The following is a 26,259-nucleotide window of genomic DNA, read 5'->3' on the forward strand; positions in this document are numbered from 1 at the left end:
GTGATTTCGGAGCGTAGAGCCAGGAGTAACCCCTGAGTGCTGCCAGGTGTGACCCAAAAACTGAAAAAGAAATGAGGGTGAAAGATCTGCTGGGGAAAAAGGACAAGTGGACACGGACTGCTACGATGCACAGGGCTGTAGACACATGCTTGCTTTGCATGCAGTGAACCTGGGTTCCATCCAGGGCAACAGAATATCGGTTGGTTTCCAAAACCAGCCCAGAGAAGATCCCTGAATGCAGAATCAGGTGTGGCCTAAAATAAACAAAACAAAACAAATAACTGTGTTCTGGGTTTGGGATGGAGAAGCAGCTGGTGCTTGATTTTCAAAAATACATTTTCAGAGGCCTGAGCTGAGGCGCAGGCTGTAGGGCATTTGCCTTGCATGCAGCTGACCCAGCTAGGGCCTGGGTTAGATTCCCCGGGCCTCCCATGGGGTTCCCCCAAGCCAGGAGCAAATTTCTGAGCACAAAGCCAGGAGGAACCAACCCCTGAGGGTCACATAGTGTAGCCCCCCCAAAAAACAAAAAACTGTGGCGTCTGAGGCTAGTTGGAGGCCTCGGAGGTGCCCAAGGCCACCAGCACCACCACACCAGCGTCCTCTAAGGCAGGCGTGACTGACAGCCTGTCAAAGCCAAAGTTCAAAGGTCGCGCTGAGCTCGCGCTTCCCGGGGGAGCGGGGAGAAAAGGTCGGGGAGGCCCAACTTCCGGTCGCCGACTTCCGGCTTCCGGCCGTGTGCCGCGGCCCGGCCCCGCCTCCCGAGAGAGCCGCGCATGCGCGGTTCGCTCCGCTCGCAAGCCACTTCCGGTGCCTGCCGGGCCCTATATCCGGTGTCCGCCCGCCCTCGGCTCTGCCGCCGCCGCCGCCGCGATGCTGTCCAGGTCCCGCTGCGTGTCCCGGGCCTTCAGCCGCTCGCTTTCCGCTTTCCAGAAGGTACGGCTCGGCCGAGCCGGGTCTTCCTTCCGCGGAAGCCGGCCGGCGGGCACAGGGGCAGCAGCAGGGGTGAGGCCAGCCCGGCCAGGCCGAGCTCGCACCAAGGGCACCGGGACGCGCAGGTTGGGGCTGGGCGGGCTGGGGCCCCCCTGAGGGTTTTGCAGAGCTTGTCGTTGCGCGGGCCCCCGCTTCACCCTCCGGGGCCCAGGAGCCCTCCCGAGCCCCCCTACGGCCCCCCCACCCCGGTGACACCTAACTGCACTGCATGGAGGAGGAGGCGCAGCTGGATTCTCCCCCCCCCCCCGACCCCTACCCAAGGGGCCCCCTCTCTGCACCCTGGCCCGGTGGGGGGCAGCCACGTTGGGGAAGTAAAGTGTGCAGATGTCTTGGCTACTTGGCCCGGGTCACACCTGTCACTGTCACCCTGTCTGTCTCCAGCACCAAGACCGCCTTGGTGTCTGTTGCCCTCTGATCCCAAAAAGGCTGCTGCCTCCTCTCCTTTTTTTTCCCCCCGCTAGGGTGACTTCTTTCATGTCTTCTTTCTCAACAGGGGAACTGCCCTCTAGGGAGACGTTCCCTGCCCGGTAAGTCCTCCTGTCTACCCTTGTCACCTCAAATGCTCTCTCTGCTCCAGGCCCGAGCAGGTCCATGGGGATATGTAGGGGGGTGGGAAATCAGGGGGGTTAGTTCCCCCTCTTGGAGTGTCCGCAACACGTTCCCCTAGGTAGGAGCAAGAGATAAAGTGCCACTTCAGACAAGCTTCCATGGATCCCGTTTTGCAGAAGGGTTATGGAATTGCTCTTTTGCCTACCTACCTGCCTGCCTCCGAAGCTAACTAAAGGCCCCTGCCTACAGGGCAGACCGAGAGGGATTACCCAAACGGGTGTGGTCCCAGAATTTACAAGTCTTTGTAGCCTGTGATGCTTAGGGTAACTCGGATGCCAGGTGAGGGCTGAGAAGGAAGAAGCTGAAGGTGATCTGCAGCCCCTCCCCACACCCCCGTTTGCAGGTGATGTGAAGGCTGTGAATGAGATGTGATGCAGGCTGCTAAGCCCCATGGGGAGGGAAAGTAGAAGGAAAGGGCATGGTCTCTATTTACTCCCAGAGGAAGCATGGCAAGGTCTTGGCAGGGTTTGGGAACTGGAAAAAAAGGTGATTCGGCCCGAGCATTTTTGGTTAAGGAACAGGAGTCGTTTGAGAGAAAACAGTTGGCACCGCGGACAGTTGCCAAGAGTTGAGATTTGACCCCTGTTGTTTTTTTCACGGGCTGGCATAAATATTTGTCAAGTGAGTCGATCTTGCTGTGGGCTTTTCGTGTGCCAAGCATTATTCCGAGTGCTTTCTGTGCAGGTCTCAGTTAATCATAAGAAGGAAAAAATAAAAGTCAGGAAAACAAAAAACCAGCTCTCTATCTTTTACAAGTGCATGACCTAAGGTTAAGAGAGGTCAAGGGCACTCAGCTAACTAGATTCAGCCTATGCTCTTTTTTTTTATTTCTTCAGTTTATTGATTGATTGATTGATTGGTTTTTGGGCCACACCCGGCGATGTTTAGGGGTTACTCCTGCCTCTCTGCTCAGAAATCACCCCTGGCAGGCTGGGAACCATATGGGATGCCAGGAATCAAACCGGGTCTGTCCACGGGGCAGCCACGTGTAAGGCAAATGACTTACTTCTGTGCTATCTTTCTGGCCCCTGTTGTCATTTACTCATCTGCCCTATAGATATTTTAATGCGTTCTTATGCATGCTGGCCACGTGCTTGGTGACGGGGTCCCTTAAGGATCTTCAGTCCTATAGCTGGGGAGACAGCAGACAATTATGCATACATAAGCCCCTAATTATGCCGAGAGTGCTCTGACCTGAAGTGCAGGCTATAATGAGAGGAGTGAGAATGTAGTCTAATCAGGACATGCTATAAAAACTTCCCCCTCCAAGGGGCTTCTTCCTCCTTCTTACTACCCCTTGTGGTTCTGGGATCCAAACCAGGGCCTTCCAAAATAGAGATTACTGAACTACCTCCTGGCCTGAGAAGTGATTTTTTTCGGGGGTGGGGGTGGGGGGGGGAGGCTCACACCCGGTAGTGCTCAGGGGCTACTCCTGGCTCTACACTTAGAAATCGCTCCTGGCAGGTTCAGGGAACCATGTGGGATGCTGTGATTCGAACCACCATCCTTCTGCATGCAAGGCATGCACCGCCCTACGTCCATGCTATCTCTCTGGTCCCGAGAAGTGATGTTTTAAACCAAGTTCTGAAGTTTACCTAGAAGTTGACCCAGAAAACTTATATTGCAAGCCAAGGGCATTGCTTTCTTTTAAGGTTTTGAGGCAGGAAGGGACTTGGTCAGTCATGGAAAATATAAAGGACACATACCTGAATGGATCCGTATAGAGCTGGAGGGAATGTGTTTCTGGACTTCATTCTAAAGAGACAGGAGAACATAAGACATGTAGCCCAAGGCTGGCTCATGACTTAGTCTCAGTAATCAAAGTTTTTATTTTTCAAATGGGAATCCTGGAACAAGTCGGTAAATATTTTCTCTGCTATAGAGGTGATAGCGGGAAGAGCCTTTTACTTGGGGCTTGTATGAGGGTCAGGACTTCACTTAACGAGGGCCCTACCTTGTGTTTGGAATAGGAAATGGCAGGTGGAGGTTCCACTTCGAAAGCTATGAAACAGTGAAAATCAAAATGAGGTCATTACGTTGAATGCTTTTTATACATTCAGAAGCACCGCACATATGAAAATGGCTGTTGGATGAACCCAGAATTGGGCTCAGCACTACAAATGTCAGTGTGTGCTCCTGTTTTTGCGGAGATTTTTGGCTGGGTGTGGGGGTGACTTGCTGAGACCTGGGAGGTGTTTGGCAAAAGGGGAAAATGAGAGCAGCCTCCCATTTGGTTTCTTTGGAGCCCTCAATTCAGAAAGTTCTTAATTGGTCTGGAAAGAGGCAAAGGCCCTTGAAAGAGTATGTGTGGGTGTGGTAGCTGGAGTCATTAGTTACCACCAGGAGAGCACAGTTATCTGTGAAGACCATAGTTAGTGGGTGGAAGGGGCCCCTCCCAGTCTGAGTGATTAGGGTGAAGATGGTGAGCTTAAAGTTTTGTGTGTGTGTGTATGTGTGTGTTAGATGGGAGGGGAGAGAATGATGATTTTCTCAGTCATAGGACAAGCCAGAGACCCTGCAATTGGGGGCCTAAGGAGCCCCAAATATGACCTCCAGGCCAGATTGAAATGACCAGGGAAACAAACAGATCCAGGCCACCACCCAAACCTATCCTGCTTCTCAGATTATTAGGCCATATGCGGGCACATGAGTCTTCATGCTTCTGTGGGATTTAAAGACTCGGGAACTAGATATTTTATTTGGAAAAACCTTAGGGCTAGGAGACATTTATGCATTTTAAAGGTCAATATGATTATGAGATGATTTCAGACTGTGTGTGCCCTCAGAATTTTCCCCCTTTTTCATCACCTACTACCCACCTCCCCTGCTCAAGTCCACGTTGGTGTCACTGTCTACCCCCACAACTGCTTGGATAGAAAGGTGTGAAAAGCAGGACCATGCACCTCTGAACAGTGTCTTGTAGCCTGTAGTCTGTCCTAGCTGTTTCCCGAGTTAGGGCATGCACAGATTTCTTTCTTTCCTATTCCCAGCAGGTATCGTGTCTAAAAGTTGTTGGTTAAGAGATGTTTTGTTTCTTGCAGGGGTCTCCTTATGTCAGGGACCAAGTTACCCTGACAGCAGGAAGATTGTGTAAGTATCATGGGGAGCACAGATGTGCTGCCACGGGGTATTTAAGGCACCGGTTCTGCATTTGATGCTCTGATTTCTTCTCTGAAAGAGAAGCCTAGGAAATGAGGTGGTTCTATTGAATTCCCAGATGGCCCTTGGTGATCATTTATTACTTAAGATGATTGCTTCAGCCCCTGTCAAGCCTTAAACCAGGTGTTTAGAGCATAATGGAGGCAAACTTGGACCCTTCTTTTTCGGGGAATATGTATCCAAGTGTGCTTCTAAATAATCTGGTTGGATGCTTAATGCAGCTGAAGGCTTGGGTTTCCATTTACTGTGGAGATTGGGAGCATCCTCTCGGCAGCACAGTTACTGGTTTTAGGGGCAGGGAGAGCAGAAAGGCTGAGTTGAGTCACGGGGACTTTGACTAGTTGCAAGGGAATGCTGGCTCTTGCACAAAGCTGTGTCTGGAGAAAGGCCTCCCCGTGTGTTTTGGAATCACTTCTGCTTATGACTGTTACTTAATTGCCGCTTTGCATTCCAAGTATCTTCTGGGCAGAGGTGAAAGGATGCTCTCTAATAACTTCTTAAATGTCTCTCAGTCTACTTTCTCTTCAAGGGAAATCTTTAAAACAAAGGGCCTGCGCATTAGCTCCTTCCCTGTGCATCATAATGAGAGTGTTTTGAATTGAGCAGAGAATGCACTTAGTACAAGTGGCATAAATTTCTGTGTTATTTTTGAAGGGCAGTTTGGCAGTCATAAGACTTTGAACTGTGTATACCTTTTGATCTACTAATTCCATTTCTAGGAATCTACATTGGGGAACTCTGAGTATACAGTGTATATAGCATAATGACCAAATAAAGAGGGAGATTGGTTAAGTTATATCCTGTTAATATGCTCATGCTATAATGGTTGGAAAAGAGTAATTTTAAGATGATTGCATCTGCTGTGTATTTTTACATTATAAATGGGGAGTTGGGTGGGTTTTTTTTGTTGGCTATTTTCCAATGTTATGTAGTAATTTTTTTTTTTTTGGGCCACACCCGGCGGTGCTCAGGGGTTACTCCTGGCTGTCTGTTCAGAAATAGCTCCTGGCAGGCATGGGGGACCATATGGGACACCGGGATTTGAACCAACCACCTTAGGTCCTGGGTCGGCTACTTGCAAGGCAAACACCGCTGTGCTATCTCTCCAGGCCCAAAATTTTTTTCTTTATATTTGTGTAGTAAATTTTAACAGCTTTAACAATTTGAAAGTATTTTAGTAGGGGGCCGGGCGGTGGCGCTCGAGGTAAGGTGCCTGCCTTACCTGCGCTAGCCTAGGAGACGGACCACGGTTCGATCCCCCGGCGTCCCATATGGTCCCCCAAGCCAGGAGCGACTTCTGAGCGCATAGCCAGGAGTAACCCCTGAGCGTCACCGGGTGTGGCCCAAAAACCAAAAAAAAAAAAAAAAAGAAAGTATTTTAGTGATATAAAACATGCTAACTTACCTGCAATTCAGATGAGAATTGAAGCAACTATATATTGCTATGCAATAAATATACCTATTTGAAAGTAAAGTCTTTAAACAATACCTAAACTTTAAGGAGGGAGATCACATTTTAAGATATCTCTATTTAAATAGTATGTTTTTCTTTAGGTCTACCCTCTTTATTTTTATTACTTTTTTTGATTTTGTTCAGTGATGCTCAGTGCTCACTCCTGGATCTGCACTCAGGGATCACTCCTGCAGGTCTTGGAGCCATATGGGGTGCTGGGGATCAAACTCGGATTGGCTGTATGCCGGGCAAATGCCCTACCTGCTGTATTATTGCTCTGGTCAACCCTCTTTGTTTTACAAATCTTGGATTATAAAACTGTTGATTTTGTTTGTATATAATAGGTTTTGTTTTGTTTTAGTGGTTTGGAAACAGGTTATAACAAGCAGTGTTTGGAATCTCAGGATGCCAGGGATTGAACTAGCCTTCCCACATGAGAACTTGTGTTCTAGCTGCTGAACTCTCTTTTCTCTCTCTCTGGCCCCCTTTTATTTTAACCCTCTCTCTGACCCTTTAAGAAGTTATTAGCATGGCTTGAAAGTAAAGTGAGTCTCCTGGAGAAGACTTTATTTCCTCTGGTACCACCAACTTCCTCTGCTCCTGCTCCTGGTTCCTGGGTGTTTTCAGATCACCCTACTACAACTCATTACCTGCTCTTTTTGTTTGTTTTTGGCCACACAAGATGGTGCTCAAGGGTTATTCCTGGCTCTGTGCTCAGGAATCACTCTTGGTGGGGACCAACTATATGGGCTACTGGGGATTGAACCCAGATTGGCTGTATGCAAGGCAAGCACCCTACCTGCTGTGCTATTGCCCCACCTGCTCATTCCTGTTAGGGCCTTTATAGCTTTGATGCAGAACACTTTGTGTTTGGGTTTTTTTTTGGGGGGGGGGGGGCACACCAGGTGACACTCAGGGGTTACTCCTGGCTATGTGCTCAGAAATTGCTCCTGGCTTGGGGGACCATATGGGACGCTGGGGGATCGAACTGAGGTCCGTGCATCCTGGGTTAGCTGTGTGCAAGGTAAATGCCCTACCACTGTGCTTATTGCTCTGGCCCCTGTTTTTATTTGTTTTGGTTTTTGGTTTTAGGGCCACACCCAGTGAAGTTCTCAGGCTCCTCTGGGAGTTGCCCAGGAGACCCTGTGTGCTCTTCCTTTCCATATGCAGAGCATGTGGTCCAACTCTTTGGGCCATTTCCCCAGTCCTGTTCCATATTTTTACTGTATTCATTTATTTTTGAGTTTTTTGGGTCACACCCAGTGGTACTCAGGGTTACTCCTGGCTCTATATTCAGAAATTGCTCCTGACAGGCTCGGGGGAAACCATATGGGATGCTGGGAATTAAATGGGGGTTTGTCCCCTGTTGGCTGAATAGCACTTCACACACCCCTCCTTAGTTGATTTTTACATGGAAATTACAGTCATAAGAGAAAAAAAGAATCTTATCAGAAGGCAGCTTAAGTCTGGTTTATTTTTATTATTATGAAGGTACAGGTTGTAAAGTAAATTATTGAGCCCCAAGGTATAGAAAGTGAACCCCCATCAATCCAAATCACTCTACCCCATTCTACCCAAGTCTAGCTTTCTGTATCTACAACTCCCCCTCTCCAGAGAACTGCTTTTGTGGTTTGGTTCTCATGGGTGACCCTAGTGCACGCCCTGCACTTTCATTCGTCCTTTGTCAGAGACCAGGTTGGACAGGCGTGTATTTCTCCAGTGAACAGGGCGGGTGGTAGGTTTTTGACACATAACACTTTGTTTTACCTAAGAGCAAGCAGCACTTGGTGTTACCAACTAGTTTGCCAGGATGATTGTTTCATCTTGCTTATCAGATCCAAGTCTAATCCCTTGAACAGAAATTCCTCTATGGCACAGTTGCATGTTCCTCGAGGACAGGCAATTTAATACGCAGATTTAATTAGCAAAAAGCCCACTTTGGAAGCTGAGTAAGTCCTGGGTATGCAAGCAGATCAAGGTGGTTTTTTTTTCCATCTTCCTCCAATACAAATGTCTGAGTATTGTGAGACTGACCCACTCACTGGAGCACCAGTTTTTGGAGTCACATAAGGAGCTCACTGCTTTGCACCAAGCCCTCCAGGCTCTGCTGTCTACCTGTTAGCTGGTTTCTGCAGAGACTCATCTGTACAGGCCCATCTGTACATGCTTTGGGAGAAGTTCCCTTCCAGGGAGCACTGATGGGCACCCCTGGTCAAGAGTGTTGTTTAAAGGGAGGCTGATTCCCGGTGCTTTCTAGTGAGTGCCATGCAGCAGCTCAGTTGCTTCAGGAGCCCCCTTTTTGTTTTGTAGCCTGAACAACAGTGTCTGCAAGGTTCGTTTCTTCAGAACAACAGCTGTGTGCAGTAAGTAACTGCCTTCATTCCCTGCTTGCTTAGAAAAATGGGTTCTTGTTAAACAGTTACCTGAGTTGGACTGATGAGAAGGGGAAAAAGGACACATAATGGACTACTTGTGACTATCACTTTTTGCTCTTTTCCTAGAGAATGATGTGGTTACAGTCAAAACCCCAGCGTTTGCGGAATCGGTCACAGAGGGCGATGTCAGGTGGGAAAAAGGTAAGTGTCAGCACACACGCTCTCCTTTCAGTTGCTCAAGTACTTCCTAGAGTTACGTTAATCCCACCCTGAAGGGAACCTGTGACTATGCCCTTTCTGTTACATGCATCTGCCTTTCCCTGAGAAAAGGGAATCTTGTGGAGCTAGCGTGTCACTGAGGGGCGGGGCAGCCTGCTGCCTAGTGTTTCTGAGCAACAGACTGTCCAGGCAAGGAAAGAAAAGGTCTGCCGTTGAGCAGAGTCAGAAGAAACTCCAGGGAGAGGTGGAGAAATACCAGCAGCTACAGAAGGACTTGAATAAATCTAAGTCAGGGCTGCAGAGACTTGAGGCACAGCTCACAGTAAATAATATCTTGCCGAGGAACCAGTCCTGCTGGATGGATCCAACATGGTCTTCAAACTTCTGGGTTCCGTGTTGGTCACATTGGAGCTGGGTCAGGGACAAGGCTGGACTGCATCACAGCTGAAATTAGGCGATAAGAATCCCAGTTTGGGGACCTGGAACAGCAGTCAGACCAGCAAAGAAAGACGGGCTCAGTTGCAGCAGGAGTTGTAGCCTAGGCTGGAGCTCCAGGGAAGGCCTGACCTTATGACTTTTGTGGCCCAGTGGGGGAAAGTGGAGGGGAGGGAACGTGGCAGCTCAGTAGGGTCTACTGGAGCTGATAAAAAGGTGAAAACAAACAAAAACAAAAAATCCCAAAGGGATCTTTGTGACTCACTTGCCAGAAAGGAGTTGGTGGTTGTTGGACTCTTTGCTCACAGTGGCCTCTTGACTGTCTTTTCAGCTGTTGGGGACTCAGTTGCAGAAGATGAGGTGGTTTGTGAGATTGAAACTGACAAGGTATGCTTCTCTTATGTTATCTCCAGTTTTCATGGTCTCCTCTTTCCTTCATGAAGACTTAGTTCTTTAAAGATGCGTGTATTATCACACCCAGATTTACGTGGATGCACTATGGACTTGAGCAGCTTTTTGTTTTGTGACAAGGTTGGAGGTGGGGTTACTGGTGAGCTGTTTCCAGTATTTTTAGATATATCACACGGAGACACATTCATTGATGATTGCTCTCAACATTCCTGAGAAGGAACAAAAGGGTTACTCTTCATAATAAAGCATTTCTGCCATCACCCTTTATTTGAAAGTACACTTGTGGCTGCTGTTTCTCTACACAGGGTCTTGACTATCTGTGTCACTGTGGTCACTCTTGCTTGTGATTCTGTGTGATTTTCCAATGCTGAATAAAATGTCGACTCACTCTCTATCGTTCTTCCTTTTCTAGACATCCGTGCAGGTGCCATCGCCAGCCAATGGCGTGATCGAAGCTCTGCTGGTTCCCGATGGGGGGAAAGTAGAAGGAGGCACTCCTCTTTTCACACTCAGGAAAACTGGCGGTAAAGAAGCCCTCCTGCTGGTCCAGGTCTCCAGTAGTCTCCCCCTTGGCACTCAGGAGCAGCAGTTGTGTTAATTCCTTGATTCCTCAGACCTTTTGGCTTGTCAGCTGTCCTGTTGAAGGACTAAGCGGGGTGATATTTCTATAGTATGGACTTTTTTTTTGGGGGGGGGGTTTGAGTCACACCTGGCAGCACTCAAGGATTACTCTTGGCTCTATGCTCAGAAATTGCTCCTGTCAGGCTCAGGGGACCATATGGGATGCCAGGATTTGAACCACCATCCTTCTGCATACAAGAGATAGCCCTACCCTTCACGCTATCTCTCCGCCCCCCTGGACATTTATTTATTTATTCATTTTTGGTGTTTTGGGCCACACCCAGTGATGCTCAGAGGTTGCTCCTGACCCTGCACTCAGGAATTTACTCCTGGCAGTGCTCTAAGGACCCTATAGGATGCCAGGATGGCAGCATGCAAGACAAGCACCTTACCCACTGTATTGCTCTGGCCCTGATACATTGTGGACTTTCACTGCCAAGTTCTACAAGAAAAGGGAATTACACAAACTTCACAAAATGCTGTTCTTTTCATAGATGTTTCTGATGCTGGGGCTTTTCTTAAAGATAAAGTAGAAATTAAAATGATGATTTCCCTTCCCCAACCCTGGCACTAGAAGTACCTGATTTTTTTTGAAAATAATGCAACCGTATAGTCAGTCTCCTTTTTGCCTCTGAGATTCTGATCTGTTACATCTGGTCCTAAAGACGGGTTGTCTGGCAAGTTACTAGCTGCGATACCACAGTCTGGAGTGAGAAGCGGCAATATTTTATTTGGGGTATACTACGGAGAATCAGGGTTATTCTTCACATCTATTCTCTTTCAGCATGTCTGACATGTTGCTTGGAAGAAATGAGAAATAGGGAAGTGAATTTATGTTAGACTGACTACTAGAGATCAGAAAAAAATAAAAAAAATTATTTGTAAATGTTATAATTGCTAAAATAGTTAAGCAGCATGGGGGTCAGAGTGATAGAACACCACGTTGGATTCCCAGTGCCTAATAAGGTCCTCTGAGCTCTGCTGAGAGTGGCCCAAACTCCTCCCCGCGCCCAAAATAGTTTAGCACAAGGGTCAGAAAGATAGTACAGTGGGTAGGCCACTTGCCTTGCATGTAGCTGACTGGATTCGGTACCCAGCACTCTTTTGTTTTGGTTTTTGGGTCATACATGGCAGCACTCAGGGTTACTCCTGGCTGTACGCTCAGAAATCCTGCCAGGCTCAGGGGACCAGATGGGATGTTGGGATTCAAACCACCGTCCTGCATGCAAGGCAAACACCCTACCTCTATGCTATCTCTCCGGCCCAGTACCCAGCACTCTTACCAGTCTCGAGTCAGGAGCCAGCCCTGAGCATAGCCAGGTGTGGCCCCAATCAGAAATGGTTCAGCAGAGATGGTAGATTGCCTCATTGAGGTTGATCAAGGAGGAAAGGCTAAGACTTGGGAATAAGGTCAGTTCTTCATGTTGAAGAGAATTCTAGTAATTCCTTACGTGGTTATTATCCTAAATTAAATATAGGAACAGATTTACCCACATAAGTTACATTAAACATCTAAGTTTAAGATATGGTTTTATTACTTGACCACCTAATTGATTTATGACATACATCTAAGGTAAACTACTTTGAACTCCTACGTCTGAATGAGTCCCTGAGTCTAAGCTCTTATTTTTTTCATAGATGAGTATTATACATGAGCTGTAAAAGAAGAGTACACTAGCAGTATTCTCACAACAAGAAATGTGCCTCAGCATCTTTTTTTTTTTTTTTTTTTTTTTTTTTTTGGTGTTTGGGCCACACCCAGCGTTGCTCAGGGTTTACTCCTGGCTGTCTGCTCAGAAATAGCACCTGGCAGGCACGGGGGACCATATGGGACACCGGGATTCGAACCAACCACCTTTGGTCCTGGATTGGCTGCTTGCAAGGCAAACGCAGCTGTGCTATCTCTCTGGGCCTGTGCCTCAGCATCTTAAGTGACCTATCTTTCTCTCGCTTATAAGTTTAACCATGGGCTAGTAGGGCTTTGGAAGTGAAGTGCATGAATTTGGTGGTTCCTACCTGTTTGTGAAATCAGGAAGGCAGTGGAGTTGAATGAAGTACTTCTCTGGTGTAGGCCATATCGAGGCCCCGGGCAATACACACACACAATGCTGCCTTATATCACTGTGTATCTCCTAGTAATTGCCACCTGTTGGGAGATGGAGTTTTTATTGCCACTTCTGCTTAGTATGTGTAAAATTTGTTGACTTACATTCCAGACTGTATCATCTGTTTCTTTTGTTTTCCAGCTGCTCCTGCTAAGGCAAAGCCAGCTGAAGCTCCTGCTCCTGCAGCCCCAAAAGCTGAGCCCACCCCCTCAGCAGCTCCCCCGCCCCCAGCAGCAGCCATACCCACTCAGATGCCACCCGTGCCCTCGCCCTCACAGCCGCCTGTCAGCAAGCCGGGTGAGTCTCTCTCCCCCACATGTTTTTATAGGAGGACATGGCAGCTATTGTCAGGTTCCCTTGCAAAGCAAGGTTTCTGGTGAGTCATACCTCCAAACATACTTCGTTAAAGGCTGCTTTATTAGAACAACTCTAAACTTGGTATCAGAATAGCTGGGGGCCAGAAAGATAGCGTAATGGGTAAGGCTCAAAAACAAAGAAAAGAAAAACAACCTGGAGCTGCCAACCGGTCCTCAGTCCTCGTCCTCGGTCCTTGGTCCCCGGTCCCCTGAGCTTTCTGTTGAGCTGTATGATTTCAGACTGGCTACTAAGTTCTCTAAGCGGAACTGCCGTTAGTGAGATGGGACTGGTACGTTAATACATTGAGATCTTGAAGCATGGGCAGATTCTCAGGAATTGTGTGCTCTTGCTTTGTTTTCTTTTTTTTCTTTTCTTTTTTGGATTTTTGGGTCACACCCGGCAGTTCTCAGGAGTTACTCCTGGCTCCATGCTCAGAAATCGCTCCTGGCAGGCACAGGGGACCATATGGGATGCCGGGATTTGAACCGAAGACCTTCTGCATGAAAGGCAAATGTCTTACCTTCATGCTATCTCTCTGGCCCCTTGTTTTCTTTTTTTAATGGCCAGAGATCGAACATAGGGCCACATAATTACTGGGCATGTTCTGTACCCCGATGCCTGTTTCTTTCTCTTGCGCTGTTCCTGTCTGTACCTTCTCTTCTCATTCACAGTGTCTTCAGTAAAGCCCACTGCCGTCCCTCCCGTAGCTGACCTAGGAATTGGCAAAGGTCTTCGCTCTGAACATCGGGTAAGCACCACTTCCAGGAAAGGCGGAAGGATAGGAAAGTGGAGCGCTGGGTAATGGTTCCTGTTCTCAATGCTTTGCAGTTTGTTTCTTTGGTTTTCAAAAGGAAGCTGAAGCATACAGGTAGTCCTGTATGTTCTTCTGAATGTTTAGAGCTAGGCCAGAACCAGTGTCTTTGGCAGTTTTTCCCATTATATTTTGTTCTGACTATGGGAATCTCAGGGGAGTGCAATATTTGTAGGGTAACAAGCTGTGGCAGGGAGAGGGGCCCTTCAGAGAGGGGGTTTTGTGAGCTCTTCTCCCAAACTTCCGGGGTTCTTAGCTGGGGGCTGCCAGTGGCAGGGACAGCTGTAAAACCTCAAGGAAGTATGGTTCAGAGTGTGGGTTCCCGGAGTGGAACTGCTTCCTCAAAATACCGCAGCCTCAAAAGCCTCCTGCTTTTGAATTTATACTCCACATGTTGCTGTTCTCGTGCGAGACTCAGAGATGGCTAGAAAATTACCCTTTCTGTGATGATCCTTGGGCAAGCTAGCTGTCCACCACACTCCATCATCTGATTTTGGTTTTCGAATCAAACTATTTCCTGGGCCTTTGTTCTTGGTCACACACCAAGTGCATTTGAGTTGTGTCGCTTTTCTCGTTCTTGCCCAGAGCAAGGAGACCCTGAGAAAGAGGGAACCCGGAACTCTTGTTCTCAGATCCTGAAGCCCTTGACCCATGACTCACGGGATAGTGTCTGATGGAGAGAGACCCGTTTGTCAAATGCCGGCCCCACTTTCTCTTCCAGGAGAAAATGAACAGGATGCGGCAGCGCATTGCTCAGCGGCTCAAGGAGGCCCAGAACACCTGCGCAATGCTGACGACCTTCAATGAGATCGACATGAGGTGAGAGCTCTCGGTCCCTTACTGTCCTATGGCCGTTGTCTTGGAACAAACTTGCCACCCGGTAACGCTCAGGGGTTACTCCTGGCTATGCGCTCAGAAGTTGCTCCTGGCTTGGGGGACCTTATGGGACGCCAGGGGATTGAACCGTGGTCCGCCCAAGGCTAGCGCAGGCAAGGCAGGCACCTTACCTCTAGCGCCACCACCCGGCCCTGGTAATAAGTCTTATTTTTTAGTGTTTGTTTGTTTTGTTTTTGAGTCACACTCGGTGGCCCTCAGGGGTTACTCCTGACTCTGCACTCAGAAATTGCTCCTTGCAGGCTCGGGGAACCATATGGGATGCTGGGATTCGAACCAGGGTCCATTCTGTGTTGGCCGCATGCAAGGAAAATGCCATACCACTGTGCTATTGCTCTGGCCTGGTAATAAGTCTTAAAACATGTGACACTGCATAGTGTTGAGTCCCCAAGTAGCAATATTTCAGCTGATATAGTAGCCAGGCCCATTCTGGGCCCACTGCTCTGGCGAAGACCTGAGTGTTTCCTGAGGCAAAGACAAGGGCCCCTCCTGTCTTTCACCTTTCTCAGATCTGGTCGTGAAATGGGAAGGGATTTAAGTAATAGAACCACAAGACAGGAATTTAAGGATCCAACGGGATCCTAGCATTCGTATAAGGCATCTCATGTAAGGCAAATGTTTCACTGTCCTCTGGCCCCTGTGTCTCTTACTTTGTCTCCTTGGTATTTGGTCTGAAAGTTATTTCTTGTTGCTTGTTTTGTTTTGGGGCCAAACCTGGCAGTGCCCAGGGATCACTCCTGGTGGGCTTGGGATCTGGGGTGCCGGGGATCATACCTGGGTCAGCTGTGTGCAAGGCATGGTCCCTGCCCACTATACTGTCACTCCACCCACCCTGGTCTGCTAGTTTAAAAAAAATATATTTTGGGTTTTTTTTTTTTTTCTGGCCCCAGCAAATCTACATTTCCTTAGAAAAGTTTGTTTTCTTTTGAAAAGGGTCTGAGAGTCTCTAGACAGAAACAAGTACCTTAAGGATAGCTTGGTGGCACTGATTCAAGTAGGACTCTGGCCTGTTGTGCCAAATACCATCACTTCTGTGTTGCTTCCTGAAAAGAAAGATGGGATGTCATTTTAGTTCGTGGGGTTGAGGCAAGGACCTTGACTAATGAATCACGGAGGTTGCAGCTTAGGTTTCAGTGCATTAGGGACCAAATTATATACAAATTGAATTGGATTTAGAAATTCTACCCATTTCCTTAAGACAAAACATGTAAATATTTGTGGCCTTGAAAGATGCAGTCAAAAGGCCCAGCAGCTTTGACTGCAGGATAAGTGCCCTGGTTGTCCTTTCAGCAGCTAATCAAGGTGTCACTTAACCACTGCCTGGGGTCTTCAGTCCTCACTAATCTGGTTTCCATCGATCCCCTCTGGGTCTTGTGCCAATTAACTAACCCTTAAGGGGCCTTTCTGAGACCTTCCTCTGTGTCCTGTTGTCCTCCCCTCTGCCCTCCGAGGACTGAGCTTTGAAATAGAAACTACTTAACTACCAGACAATAGCATTTGGGGTGGTCTGAGAGCAGAGATGTTTATCACTTCTCTTTCCCTCTTCAACATCTCCTGTTTCTTGGGAACCCTAATGTCTTTAGGGTGGTAATCCTAGCACTAAATAAGGTTAGACTCAGGAAAACAAACATTTTAAACCCAATCAGTCTCCCTAGGAAAACTTCCTTTTTCAGAAACAAAAAAGGTCTAAAGGGGGACATTGAAGTTATACCATCTTATCTTTCGAATTAATGTCAAATTAGGCCATTATAGGGAAAAAGAGAGAACTGAGTGCTGGGCCCAAGTTATTAGATATAAAGTAAATTGAATTTCACCATGGTTGGGCCTGTCTTCCCAGAAATTGAGGTTTCTTCAGCAAAGTGCTGGGAAAGCCTTTTCTTGTTAACTTGGCTGTGTGTGTGTGTGAGAGAGAGAGTTTGAAAGAGTCTGAGTCGTTTGGTGCGTGCGTGCGCGTGCGTTCGTGCGTGTGTGTATGTGTGTGTGTGTGTGTGTGTTTGTGTGTGTGTGTGAGAGAGAGAGAGAGAGAGAGAGAGTTTGAGAGAGTCTGAGTCGTTTGGTGCCTGACACTGACCCTCACTTGGTGTGTGCTGTCTGTGAGAAAGGCAGAGAAGGAAGAAGGAGTCATCTGTGACTGAAAGACCTGGGTATACATGGACCCACGTGTTGTCAGATTCCTTTTGCTCACAAGGAGATCAGATCTGTGCAGTGGGCTTTCTCTTTGTTAGTTAGGAGAGAGATGTTATAAGAAAATCATAATAAGATTTGGTTATTTTATTTTATTTTATTTTGGGGCCACATTCAGCAGTGTTCAGGTCTTAACGCCTGGCTCTACACTCATGAATCATTTTTAGTGGGCTGGGGGACCACATGAGATGCCAGGGATTGAACTTAGCAAGTGCTTTACCTATTGTACTAACTCTGTAGGTTTCTAGCTTTTCCAGTAAGCCTAACAAGAAATATTGAATGCTATCGCAGGGCCGTAGAGATAGTACCCTACTGTGCATGTGGCCAACCCAGGTTCAGTGCCCCACCACTTGTGATTTCTGAGCACAGGAATAAGCCCTGAGCACAGCTAAGTTTGACCCAAAAACAAAAGAAAAAATCATTTTTCTTGGGGCTGGAGAGATAGCACAGCAATAGGGCTTTTGCCTTGCACGTGGCTGACCCTAGATGAACCTGAGTTTAGATCCCCAGCATCCCATATGGTCCCCCGTACCTGCCAGGAGTGATTTCTGAGTGCGGAGCCAGGAGTAACCCGAGTATCACCCAAAAACAAAAACCAAAAAAAAAAAAAAAAAAGACAACCCAAAAACTATTTTCTTCACTGTAGATGACTTGTGATTTGAGCATAGCTTACAATAACTTGTATATCCAGGGCCGGGATGTTGGGAGAGCTTTGTGACCAGTTGCTGATACTGTCTGAAATCTCTCAGTTCTGGAGCCAGAGGGAACTTCCTGTCACCTTACAGATAAATTGAACTACAGATAAATTGAACTTGATCTCCACGTTAAGGGGTTTTTTTTGTTGGTGGTGTTTTTTTTTTTAGGAGGGGGAATAGGGTGAGGGGTTGTTTGGACTATACCTGGCGCTGCATTTGGGAATTACTCCTGGCAGCCTAGGAGAACCATACGGGATGCCAGGTATTGAACTGGGTTGGCTGTGTGCAAGGTCTTACTTGCTGTACTGTCTTTCCAGCCCTGTGGGTTCAGGTTTTGTAGTGGACTGTTTCAAAACTTGAACTTGGGTCAATGGTCCAGAGTAAGAGAAACAGGCCTACTCAGTTGTGTACACAGCATCAGGATGCTGTATGCGCCTCACACGTGACGTGTTAGCATTCACTTTATGTGGGAACGTGTCTCTGCAGTAACATCCAGGAGATGAGGGCACGGCACAAGGATGGCTTCCTGAAGAAACATAACCTCAAACTAGGCTTCATGTCGGCCTTCGTGAAGGCCTCAGCCTATGCCTTGCAGGAGCAGCCTGTCGTAAATGCCGGTGAGTGAGGAGGACCCGAGTTCTGGGTGCAAGGGTTGAGAGGGTGTACAGGGACCGAGACCCGTTCTTGCACGCAGATGCAAATGTAGGGGTCTGCCTTTGGGTCTGCCACCCAAAGCTCTCACTTCATTTCTGTAAGACTTGAGAGTTTTTTTTGGCGGGGGAGGGGTGTGTGGGATTGGGTACGCCCAGAGATATTCAGAGGTTACTCCTGGCTCTGGGCTCAGGGATCATTCTTGGCAGTAGATGGGGGAACAGCCTGTGGTGCTGGGGATCAAATCCAGGTTGGCCGCATGCAAGGCAAATGCCCTACCTATGTACTATGCTTTGGCCCTAAGCTGAATGTCTTGACAGCCTTCTGGACCTGTTATCTTAGAACTGGACTCCAGCCCTTGGCAGAGCACCCAGTGACCTTTGGTTTCTGGCCTCTGGTCACTGGGTGCTTGAGCACCTTTTCCATGGACTTGGTACTTGACTCCCTTTTCTTTTTATTCCACCGTGTGGGTATTTTTTTTTTTTTTTTTTTACTTTTGAGCCACCACACTCGCTGTTGCTTAGGGCTTACTCTCCTGGTTCTGTGCTCAGGAATTACTCCAGGAATGCTTGGAGGAGTACCATATGGGGCCATCAACCCCCTAAAGTCAGGCAATTGTGAGAAACCGCTGTCCTGTCTATCTGGTCCTAATTTCCCTTTAAAAATTATGGGGTTAATTAATTAATTTTTTTTTTTTTTTTTTTTTTTTGTGCCTGGGCTCTAGCCCAAGGCCACACACATTGCAAAGCCAGCAGGAGTAAGCTGCCTGCCTGGCTCTGGCTTCTCCTTTTTTTCCTCTCACACCCAGTGATGTTCTGGGGGGATTACATCTGATTCTGCCATCAGTAACCTCTCTTGGCAGTGCTTGGGGGGACCATTTGGGACTCCAGTGATCAAACCTAGACCAGCAGCCTACCTATTATACTACTCTTTGGCCCCTGGTTTCTCTTGTTACTCTTTTGTTTTCCTTTGGTTCACCCATGTCATTGAAGTGTTGACCAGCTTTTATTGTTGAACAGCAGAACAGTTCTCTTTCCTAGGGGACACTTCTCTGTTCCTTAGAAGATGGGCAATGGGCAGTGACACTGTTATAACCCTCAGTGGTGCCATGACCCATCAGAGTAGAAGCCCTCACCCCACCTTGAGTCATATCTGGTTCTTCCCTGACATCTACTTCCTGACATTCCTCTGTGGGCCCCTTCCCCTGAGCCACTAGTCCCACATTTCCCTCACAAACCTGGAGATGAGTCTCAGCCTGTGTTTTCCTATGTTTTTGGGGTGTCTCTACAACTCTTTCCTATGGGGTCCCTGAGTCTATGTTTTCTCATCAGCAGTGGACCTAAAGTTTTGCTTTTTTCTAATAAAAAGTTCCACTTCCTCAGTGGGTGACCCCACTTGCTGAATTGCATTGTGTGCAGCTCTTCATTTTTTACTTTTTTTTCCCTTTGGTTTTTGGGTCACACCAGTGGCACTCAGGGGTTTCTCTTGGCTCTGCATTCAGAAATAGCTCCTGACTGACTCTGGGGACCACATAGGATGCCAGCAATCGAACCTGGATCCATCCCAGGCTGGCTATGTGCAAGGCAAATGCCCTACCACTGTGCTATCTCTTCGTTGACCCCCCCCCTTTTTTTTTTGCTTTTAAAAAAATGTTGGGCCATACTTGAAGGTGCTCTAGGATTACTCTTGTCTCTGTACTCGGATCACTCCTGTTGGTGTTCAGGGGAACCATATATCATGCCAAGGATTGAACCCAGGTTTGCTGTGTGCAACTCAGTACTGTACTTTGAGTACAGCACTTCTTACCTAGCATAATCCAAGGGAAGGCCTGAGGTCAGCTAGTTCACCAGCATGCCCGGGCCGAAACAGAAACCCCACTCTGACCCCATCATGGCACTTACAAGACATGAGAGGTGGTTGACACTGAGTGGAGGAATGCCTTGGCTTTTATGCTGGCTGGTCCACCCGGTGGTCAAATGGCAGGTACTTACTGACCTGGAGGATCATGTGTGACTTCATGTTTTCTTTTTCATAGTGATCGACGATGCAACCAAAGAGGTGGTGTACAGGGATTACATCGACATCAGTGTGGCTGTGGCCACCCCACGGGTAGGTCTGGGCAGGATTGGGAAGCTCTTCTCAGGCTCTCACCATTCTTCTGGGTGAAGAAATAGATTGTTTCTGTGACTCTTCTTAGAAGGGCATCAGTAAAAACCTAGCTTGCTCTGGCTGCATTTTTAATGTCTAAGCATTAGACTTTGATCACATTGAGTAATAATGATTTCGGGGGTGTGTGTGTCAAGGGAGGTGAAGCTGAAAAGGGCACTGATAGGGGCCAGTGATGTGGCTCAGTGGTCAAGCCCTTGTCTTGCATGTGTGAGGCCCTGAGTTTGATCCCTGGCATCAAATGAATAACAAGGGTGTGTGGGGAGGAGGCCTTTTAGTTTGAAAGCGAAAACAGCTTCTGCTCTCTTCAGGGTCTCGTGGTTCCGGTCATCAGGAATGTGGAAGGTATGAATTATGCAGACATTGAGCGAACCATCAATGAGCTGGGAGAGAAGGTAAAGTACAGAGTGGCAGCCTGTTAGGGTGGGTAGGCGGGGAAGATAGGTGCGGGGGATACTGGGCAGTGCTTCGGGAGCTACAGTCTTGCTCTGTCCCCTAGAAGACACCCACTCTGGCGCAGTCTTGAGGGTAGGGTGGGGTGGGGCAGAGCAGTGAAGGACAGTCCTGTTCTGTCCTTTGGTCCCAGGACTGGAGAGCTTCCTGAGCCCTAATGGAGAGTTGACATTCCTCAGCTCCCTGGTCCTGCGGCATGGCCCCTCTGGTCTAGTACAGCACTAGCCATGCTTGTCCTTCAGGCAACCTCCACATAGATGCCAGGACCCAGACTTCTCCTCTCAGTGAGGGGACTTCTGGACTTTTTCTTTGGGCGAAGGAAGTTGGGTTGACCTGTATTCTAGTTGGGTTGATCTGTATTCTAGGCCCGGAAGAATGAACTTGCCATCGAAGACATGGATGGTGGTACTTTTACCATTAGCAACGGCGGTGTTTTTGGCTCCCTGTTTGGGACCCCCATTATCAATCCTCCCCAGTCCGCCATCCTGGGCATGCACGGTATCTTTGACAGGCCAGTGGCCGTGGGAGGCAAGGTAGGTTGACTGGTTGCATCCCGGAGACTGGGAGCTGTGACAAATCTAAACAAGTGCTAATCACACAGGATGACTGTGTCTGGAGCTATTCCATTCCCAGCTTCTCTGAAGTCAGAACTTCTCAGGCAGGGTGAACTAACGTCCCCTTCTCAAAAACCAGATCACTTCATTCCACCCAGAAATATGCCTTCTTTTATTATTTAAAAAATGTATTTAGACTTTTAGGCCACATCCAACAATGCTCAGGAGACAAATGGGATAAAATCTTGTCAGTCACATGCAAGAAAAGTTACTGCTCACTGTACTCTCCCACCCAATGTACCTTCTTTTGGGGGGGCATGGTGTCACACCCAGTGGTGCTTAGGGTTACTCCTGGCTCTGTGCTCAGGAATAACTCCTGGAGGTGCTCAGGGACTTGAACCCGGCTCAGCCACATGCAAGGTGGACTTCAACTCCCACACCTACCTTTTGTTTTGAGCCACATCGGCAGCACACAGGGATTATTTTGGCTCTGTGCTCAGAAATTGCTCCTAGCAGGCCCCGGGGACCATATAAATGCCGGGGATTGAACCTAGGTCCATCCTGGGTCAGTAGCGTGCAAGGCAAACACCCTACTGCTGTGCTCTCACTTTGGCCCACAATGTACCTTTTCTTTTCTTTTTTTTTTTTTTTTTTTTTGTTTTTGGGCCACACCCGGTGACGCTCAGGGGTTACTCCTGGCTATGTGCTCAGAAGTCGCTCCTGGCTTGGGGGACCATATGGGACACCGGGGGATCGAACCGCAGTCCGTCCTAGGCTAGCGCAGGCAAGGCAGGCACCTTACCTCTAGCGCCACCGCCCGGCCCCGTACCTTTTCTTTAAGGGAAGAAAATGCTCGCCTAATTGCACCTGAGGCAACTTGCCCCCCACTTTGGGAAGCACTGACTGAACGCCTAAGCCAGATTCTCAAATTGTGTGTGGATCAGTATCACCTGGGATTTTGTGGGAGATCAAATGTTTTGAAATCACTCAACCTAGTGGAAATTGATTTGGCAGCACGTCCAGCTGGTTCTGCCCTCTGGGCCCAATTTCTGCGCTTCATTCTCTGGTGTTAAAGGAGCTGGAGTATAGCTAGTGCTGTGTGTGGCCCTGGGAGATAGAATGCATAGAATAGTGTGTGAGCTATTGTGTTGTGGCATGAGGTAGGGGCCCTCTCTGGTTGCTCCCAGGGCTTAGAGGTAGGAAAGTGTTTTCCAAGATTGCTGTGTTTACAAACTTTTCAGGAGGCCAGGGCTGTGCGTGGCAATGGGGTACTTGCCTTGGATACCTGAGATCCTGGGTTCAATTCCAGGCACACCCAAATACAGGCTGTTTTCCTTGGGGGCCACATCCAGTGGTGCAAAGGGCTTACTTCTGTCTCTGTGCTCTGGGATCACTCCTGGCAGGACTCAGGGAATCACATGGGATGCCAAAGATAGAAGCCAGATCAGCTGTATGCAAGGCAGGTACCCTACTCACTGTACTGTTGCTCTGATGGTTGTAGGATCTTTTTAGGTGTTGACTTCTTTGTGAATCTAAACATCACATCACCAACTCGTGCACAGTTTCAGAAAACTTGTGAACCCTAGGATTAAAACAAACTACGTGGGGCTGGAGCGATAGAACAGCGGGAAGGGCGATTGCCTTGCATGTGACCAACCCAGGTTTGATTCTCAGCATTCCATATGGTCCCCGAGTCTGCCAGGAGTAACTTCTGAGTGCAGAGCCAGGGATGATCTCTCTCTTTTTTTTATTTAAACACCTTGATTACATACATATTTGTGTTTGGGTTTCAGTCATATAAAGAACACCACCCATCACCAGTGCAACATTCCCATCACCAATGTCCCAAATCTCCCTCCTCCCCACCCGATCCCCGCCTGTACTCTAAACAGGCTCTCCATTTCCCTCATACATTCTCATTATTAGGACAGTTCAAAATGTAGTTATTTCTCTAACTAAACTCATCACTCTTTGTGGTGAGCTTCCTGAGGTGAGCTGGAACTTCTAGCTCTTTTCTCTTTTGTGTCTGAAAATTATTATTGCAAGAATGTCTTTCATTTTTCTTAAAACCCATAGATGAGTGAGACCATTCTGCATTTTTCTCTCTCTCTCTGACTTATTTCACTCAGCATAATAGATTCCGTGTACATCCATGTATAGGAAAATTTCATGACTTCATCTCTCCTGACAGCTGCATAATATTCCATTGTGTATATGTACCACAGTTTCTTTAGCCATTCGTCTGTTGAAGGGCATCTTGGTTGTTTCCAGAGTCTTGCTATGGTAAATAGTGCTGCAATGAATATAGGTGTAAGGAAGGGGTTTTTGTATTGTATTTTTGTGTTCCTAGGGTATATTCCTAGGAGTGGTATAGCTGGATCGTATGGGAGCTCGATTTCCAGTTTTTGGAGGAATCTCCATATCGCTTTCCATAAAGGTTGAACTAGACGGCATTCCCACCAGCAGTGGATAAGTGTTCCTTTCTCCCCACATCCCCGCCAACACTGTTTATTCTCATTCTTTGTGATGTGTGCCATTCTCTGTGGTGTGAGGTGGTATCTCATCGTTGTTTTGATTTGCATCTCCCTGATGATTAGTGATGTGGAGCATTTTTTCATGTGTCTTTTGGCCATTTGTATTTCTTCTTTGTCAAAGTGTCTGTTCATTTCTTCTCCCCATTTTTTGATGGGATTAGATGTTTTTTTCTTGTAAAGTTCTGTCAGTGCCTTGTATATTTTGGAGATTAGCCCCTTATCTGATGGGTATTGGGTGAATAGTTTCTCCCACTCATTGGGTGGCTCTTGTATCCTGGGCACTATTTCCTTTGAGGTGCAGAAGCTTCTCAGCTTAATATATTCCCATCTGTTAATTTCTGCTTTCATTTGCTTAGAGAGTGCAGTTTCCTCCTTGAAGATGCCTGTAGTCTCAATGTCCTGGAGTGTTTTGCCTATGTGCTGTTCTATATATCTTATGGTTTTGGGGCTGATATCGAGGTCTTTAATCCATTTGGACTTTACCTTCGTACATGATGTTAGCTGGGGGTCTAAGTTCAATTTTTTCCAAGTGGCTATCCAATTGTGCCAACATCACTTGTTGAAGAGGCTTTCCCTGCTCCATTTAGGATTTCCTGCTCCTTTATCAAAAATTAGGTGATTGTATGTCTGGGGAACATTTTCTGAGTATTCGAGCCTATTCCACTGATCTGAGGGAGGGATGATCTCTTAAGCACTGCCAGGTGTGACCCAGATACCAAAAAAATAGGGGGGGGGGGTGGCGGCTGGAGAGACTGTCCGGGGTTTGGGTGATTGCCTTGCTTGAAGCTAGCCTGGGTTTGATCCCTGGCATCTTTGAGAACTTACTGGAGGACTATATGGGATGCCTGGGATCAAACTCAGGTCAGCTGTATACAAGGCAAATGTCCTACCTGCTGTGCTTTTGTTCTGGCCACAAGACCAGCTTTCTTAATTCAGTTGTTTCTGAACTGGGGGCTCTTTTGCTAAACACTACCATAACCTGGTCTTTGAAAACTGTGAAGAGTCTGGCAGCAGAGGCCTGGGAGGGTGGTGGTTGTGAGTGGGCTCTTTCTGCCCTGCTCCAGACAGACCCGTCCCCTCTCCTGTGCAGGTGGAGGTACGGCCCATGATGTACGTGGCACTGACCTACGATCACCGGCTGATAGATGGCAGAGAGGCAGTGACTTTCCTCCGAAAAATCAAGGCAGCGGTGGAGGACCCCAGGGTGCTCCTGTTGGACCTCTAAGCAGAGCCCCGTAGCCCAGACACTGACCACACAGGAACTGAAACCCTCTTGTCCCCGTCCCCCATGGTCCTGGTGGCAGCAGGCACTCGCTGCTGGCCTCAGGTAGGGAGCCAGACACTATGTAGCAGTGGGCACGGCTCTCTTCTTGGTGTCCCAGCTGAGCTCCCTCCCTCCCTCCTCCCTTCCTCTCTTCTTCCCTGCACTCTCCCCTCCTGCCTCCTGCCCTAGGCCTTCGGGAGAGCCTCCGATATCCGTCATAGTCCTGCCTTCCTTCACTCGCCCCTGCAGAAATGATTCGCTTCTCCCTCGAGCCAGTACACTCTATGGAAACCACCAGGGACCATGTGCTACATGTCTTTTGAGAGTGTTTTCCAGAGGCCCAGGGGGTGCTGTGCTTCCCACGCTCGGAGCAGCCTGGCCCACGGCCATGCCACCTGGTCACTCGATTCCACGCATGTGGAGGTCGAGACCTCGGGCCAAGAGGTGCCGCTTCTTGCCTGCAATCGCACCATCATCCTCAACTCTCATTGACTTCAAGATGCCTCTTCTACCTCTGCCAGGAAGCACAGACCAGGGGCTGTGGTAGTGGGCGGAGCGGGCAGTGTTGAGGAGGGAGGAAGTGGTGGGTTTGTTTAGAGAATGCCCCCGCCCCACTCCGAGGTAGCCTCACACCCTTTGTCACCATCACATAACTGCTTTCAGGCCGTGGGGACCCCTCTCGCACTCTGTTCTGAGCAGAGAAGATTCGAGGGCGTCATGGTTCAGGCACAGGCTAGGCTCAGCCAAGGGCGGGAGCCTGGGACAGTTGGTGTGTGGGAGATTGTACAACCAAACGTAGAACTAAGTGGAACCAAGCACGGTTCTGTTCTTCATGCATTTGGCTCGAGGGAGCGGGGCTATAGCACTCGCTCTGCAGAACACACAGGTCTGGGAGAGTGGACCACTGTGGAGGACAGGCCAGCGTCCCTCCAAGCCTCTGCCCTGTGCTTAGGCACGGCCACCGGCATTGCTTGGAGGTTAACACGGCTGGTCTGTTTCATCAAGTGCCCAGCTGCACTGGGTGGAGCAGGCCAGGTCAGTGCCGAGCACCTGCCTGGGTGTCCTGAGGGGAGGGAAAGAGCTTGGCCTGTGGATGGGACGTGAAGGGAAGGGGAAAGTGGGTGGGAGCGTACCGAGTGCCTGCAGCATCGACTCTGTCTTCTGGATTCAGAACTTGTAACTAAGATATTTAAAGAAATGATTTTAAATGCAAATTAAAGGGCAACTGTTCTCAAACATGGCTCCTGCTTCTGTGTTCCTTGTGGTGGCTGAGGCCTTCCCTCAGAGAGCCTCTTGTGTCTTGGCATTTCCCATTATAG

At 48.3% G+C, this 26,259-nt stretch overlaps 1 protein-coding gene across 1 annotated transcript; it reads left to right on the forward strand.

The window, feature by feature from the left end:
• Positions 1 to 800: 800 nt before the first annotated feature.
• On the forward strand, positions 801 to 25,234 carry DLST (dihydrolipoamide S-succinyltransferase). Its single transcript, XM_049770433.1, has 15 exons — positions 801 to 933; positions 1,484 to 1,517; positions 4,641 to 4,689; positions 8,522 to 8,574; positions 8,713 to 8,787; positions 9,572 to 9,627; positions 10,064 to 10,175; positions 12,519 to 12,674; positions 13,406 to 13,482; positions 14,267 to 14,364; positions 17,805 to 17,935; positions 20,005 to 20,078; positions 20,447 to 20,530; positions 20,954 to 21,121; positions 24,767 to 25,234. The coding sequence occupies exons 1-15, from the start codon at positions 871 to 873 to the stop codon at positions 24,899 to 24,901; spliced, it is 1,365 nt and encodes a 454-aa protein (XP_049626390.1). The 5' UTR covers positions 801 to 870; the 3' UTR covers positions 24,902 to 25,234.
• The last annotated feature ends 1,025 nt before the right edge of the window (positions 25,235 to 26,259 follow it).

This window comes from Suncus etruscus, chromosome 3 (genome assembly GCF_024139225.1).
Source record: "Suncus etruscus isolate mSunEtr1 chromosome 3, mSunEtr1.pri.cur, whole genome shotgun sequence".
Taxonomy (NCBI): domain Eukaryota; kingdom Metazoa; phylum Chordata; class Mammalia; order Eulipotyphla; family Soricidae; genus Suncus; species Suncus etruscus.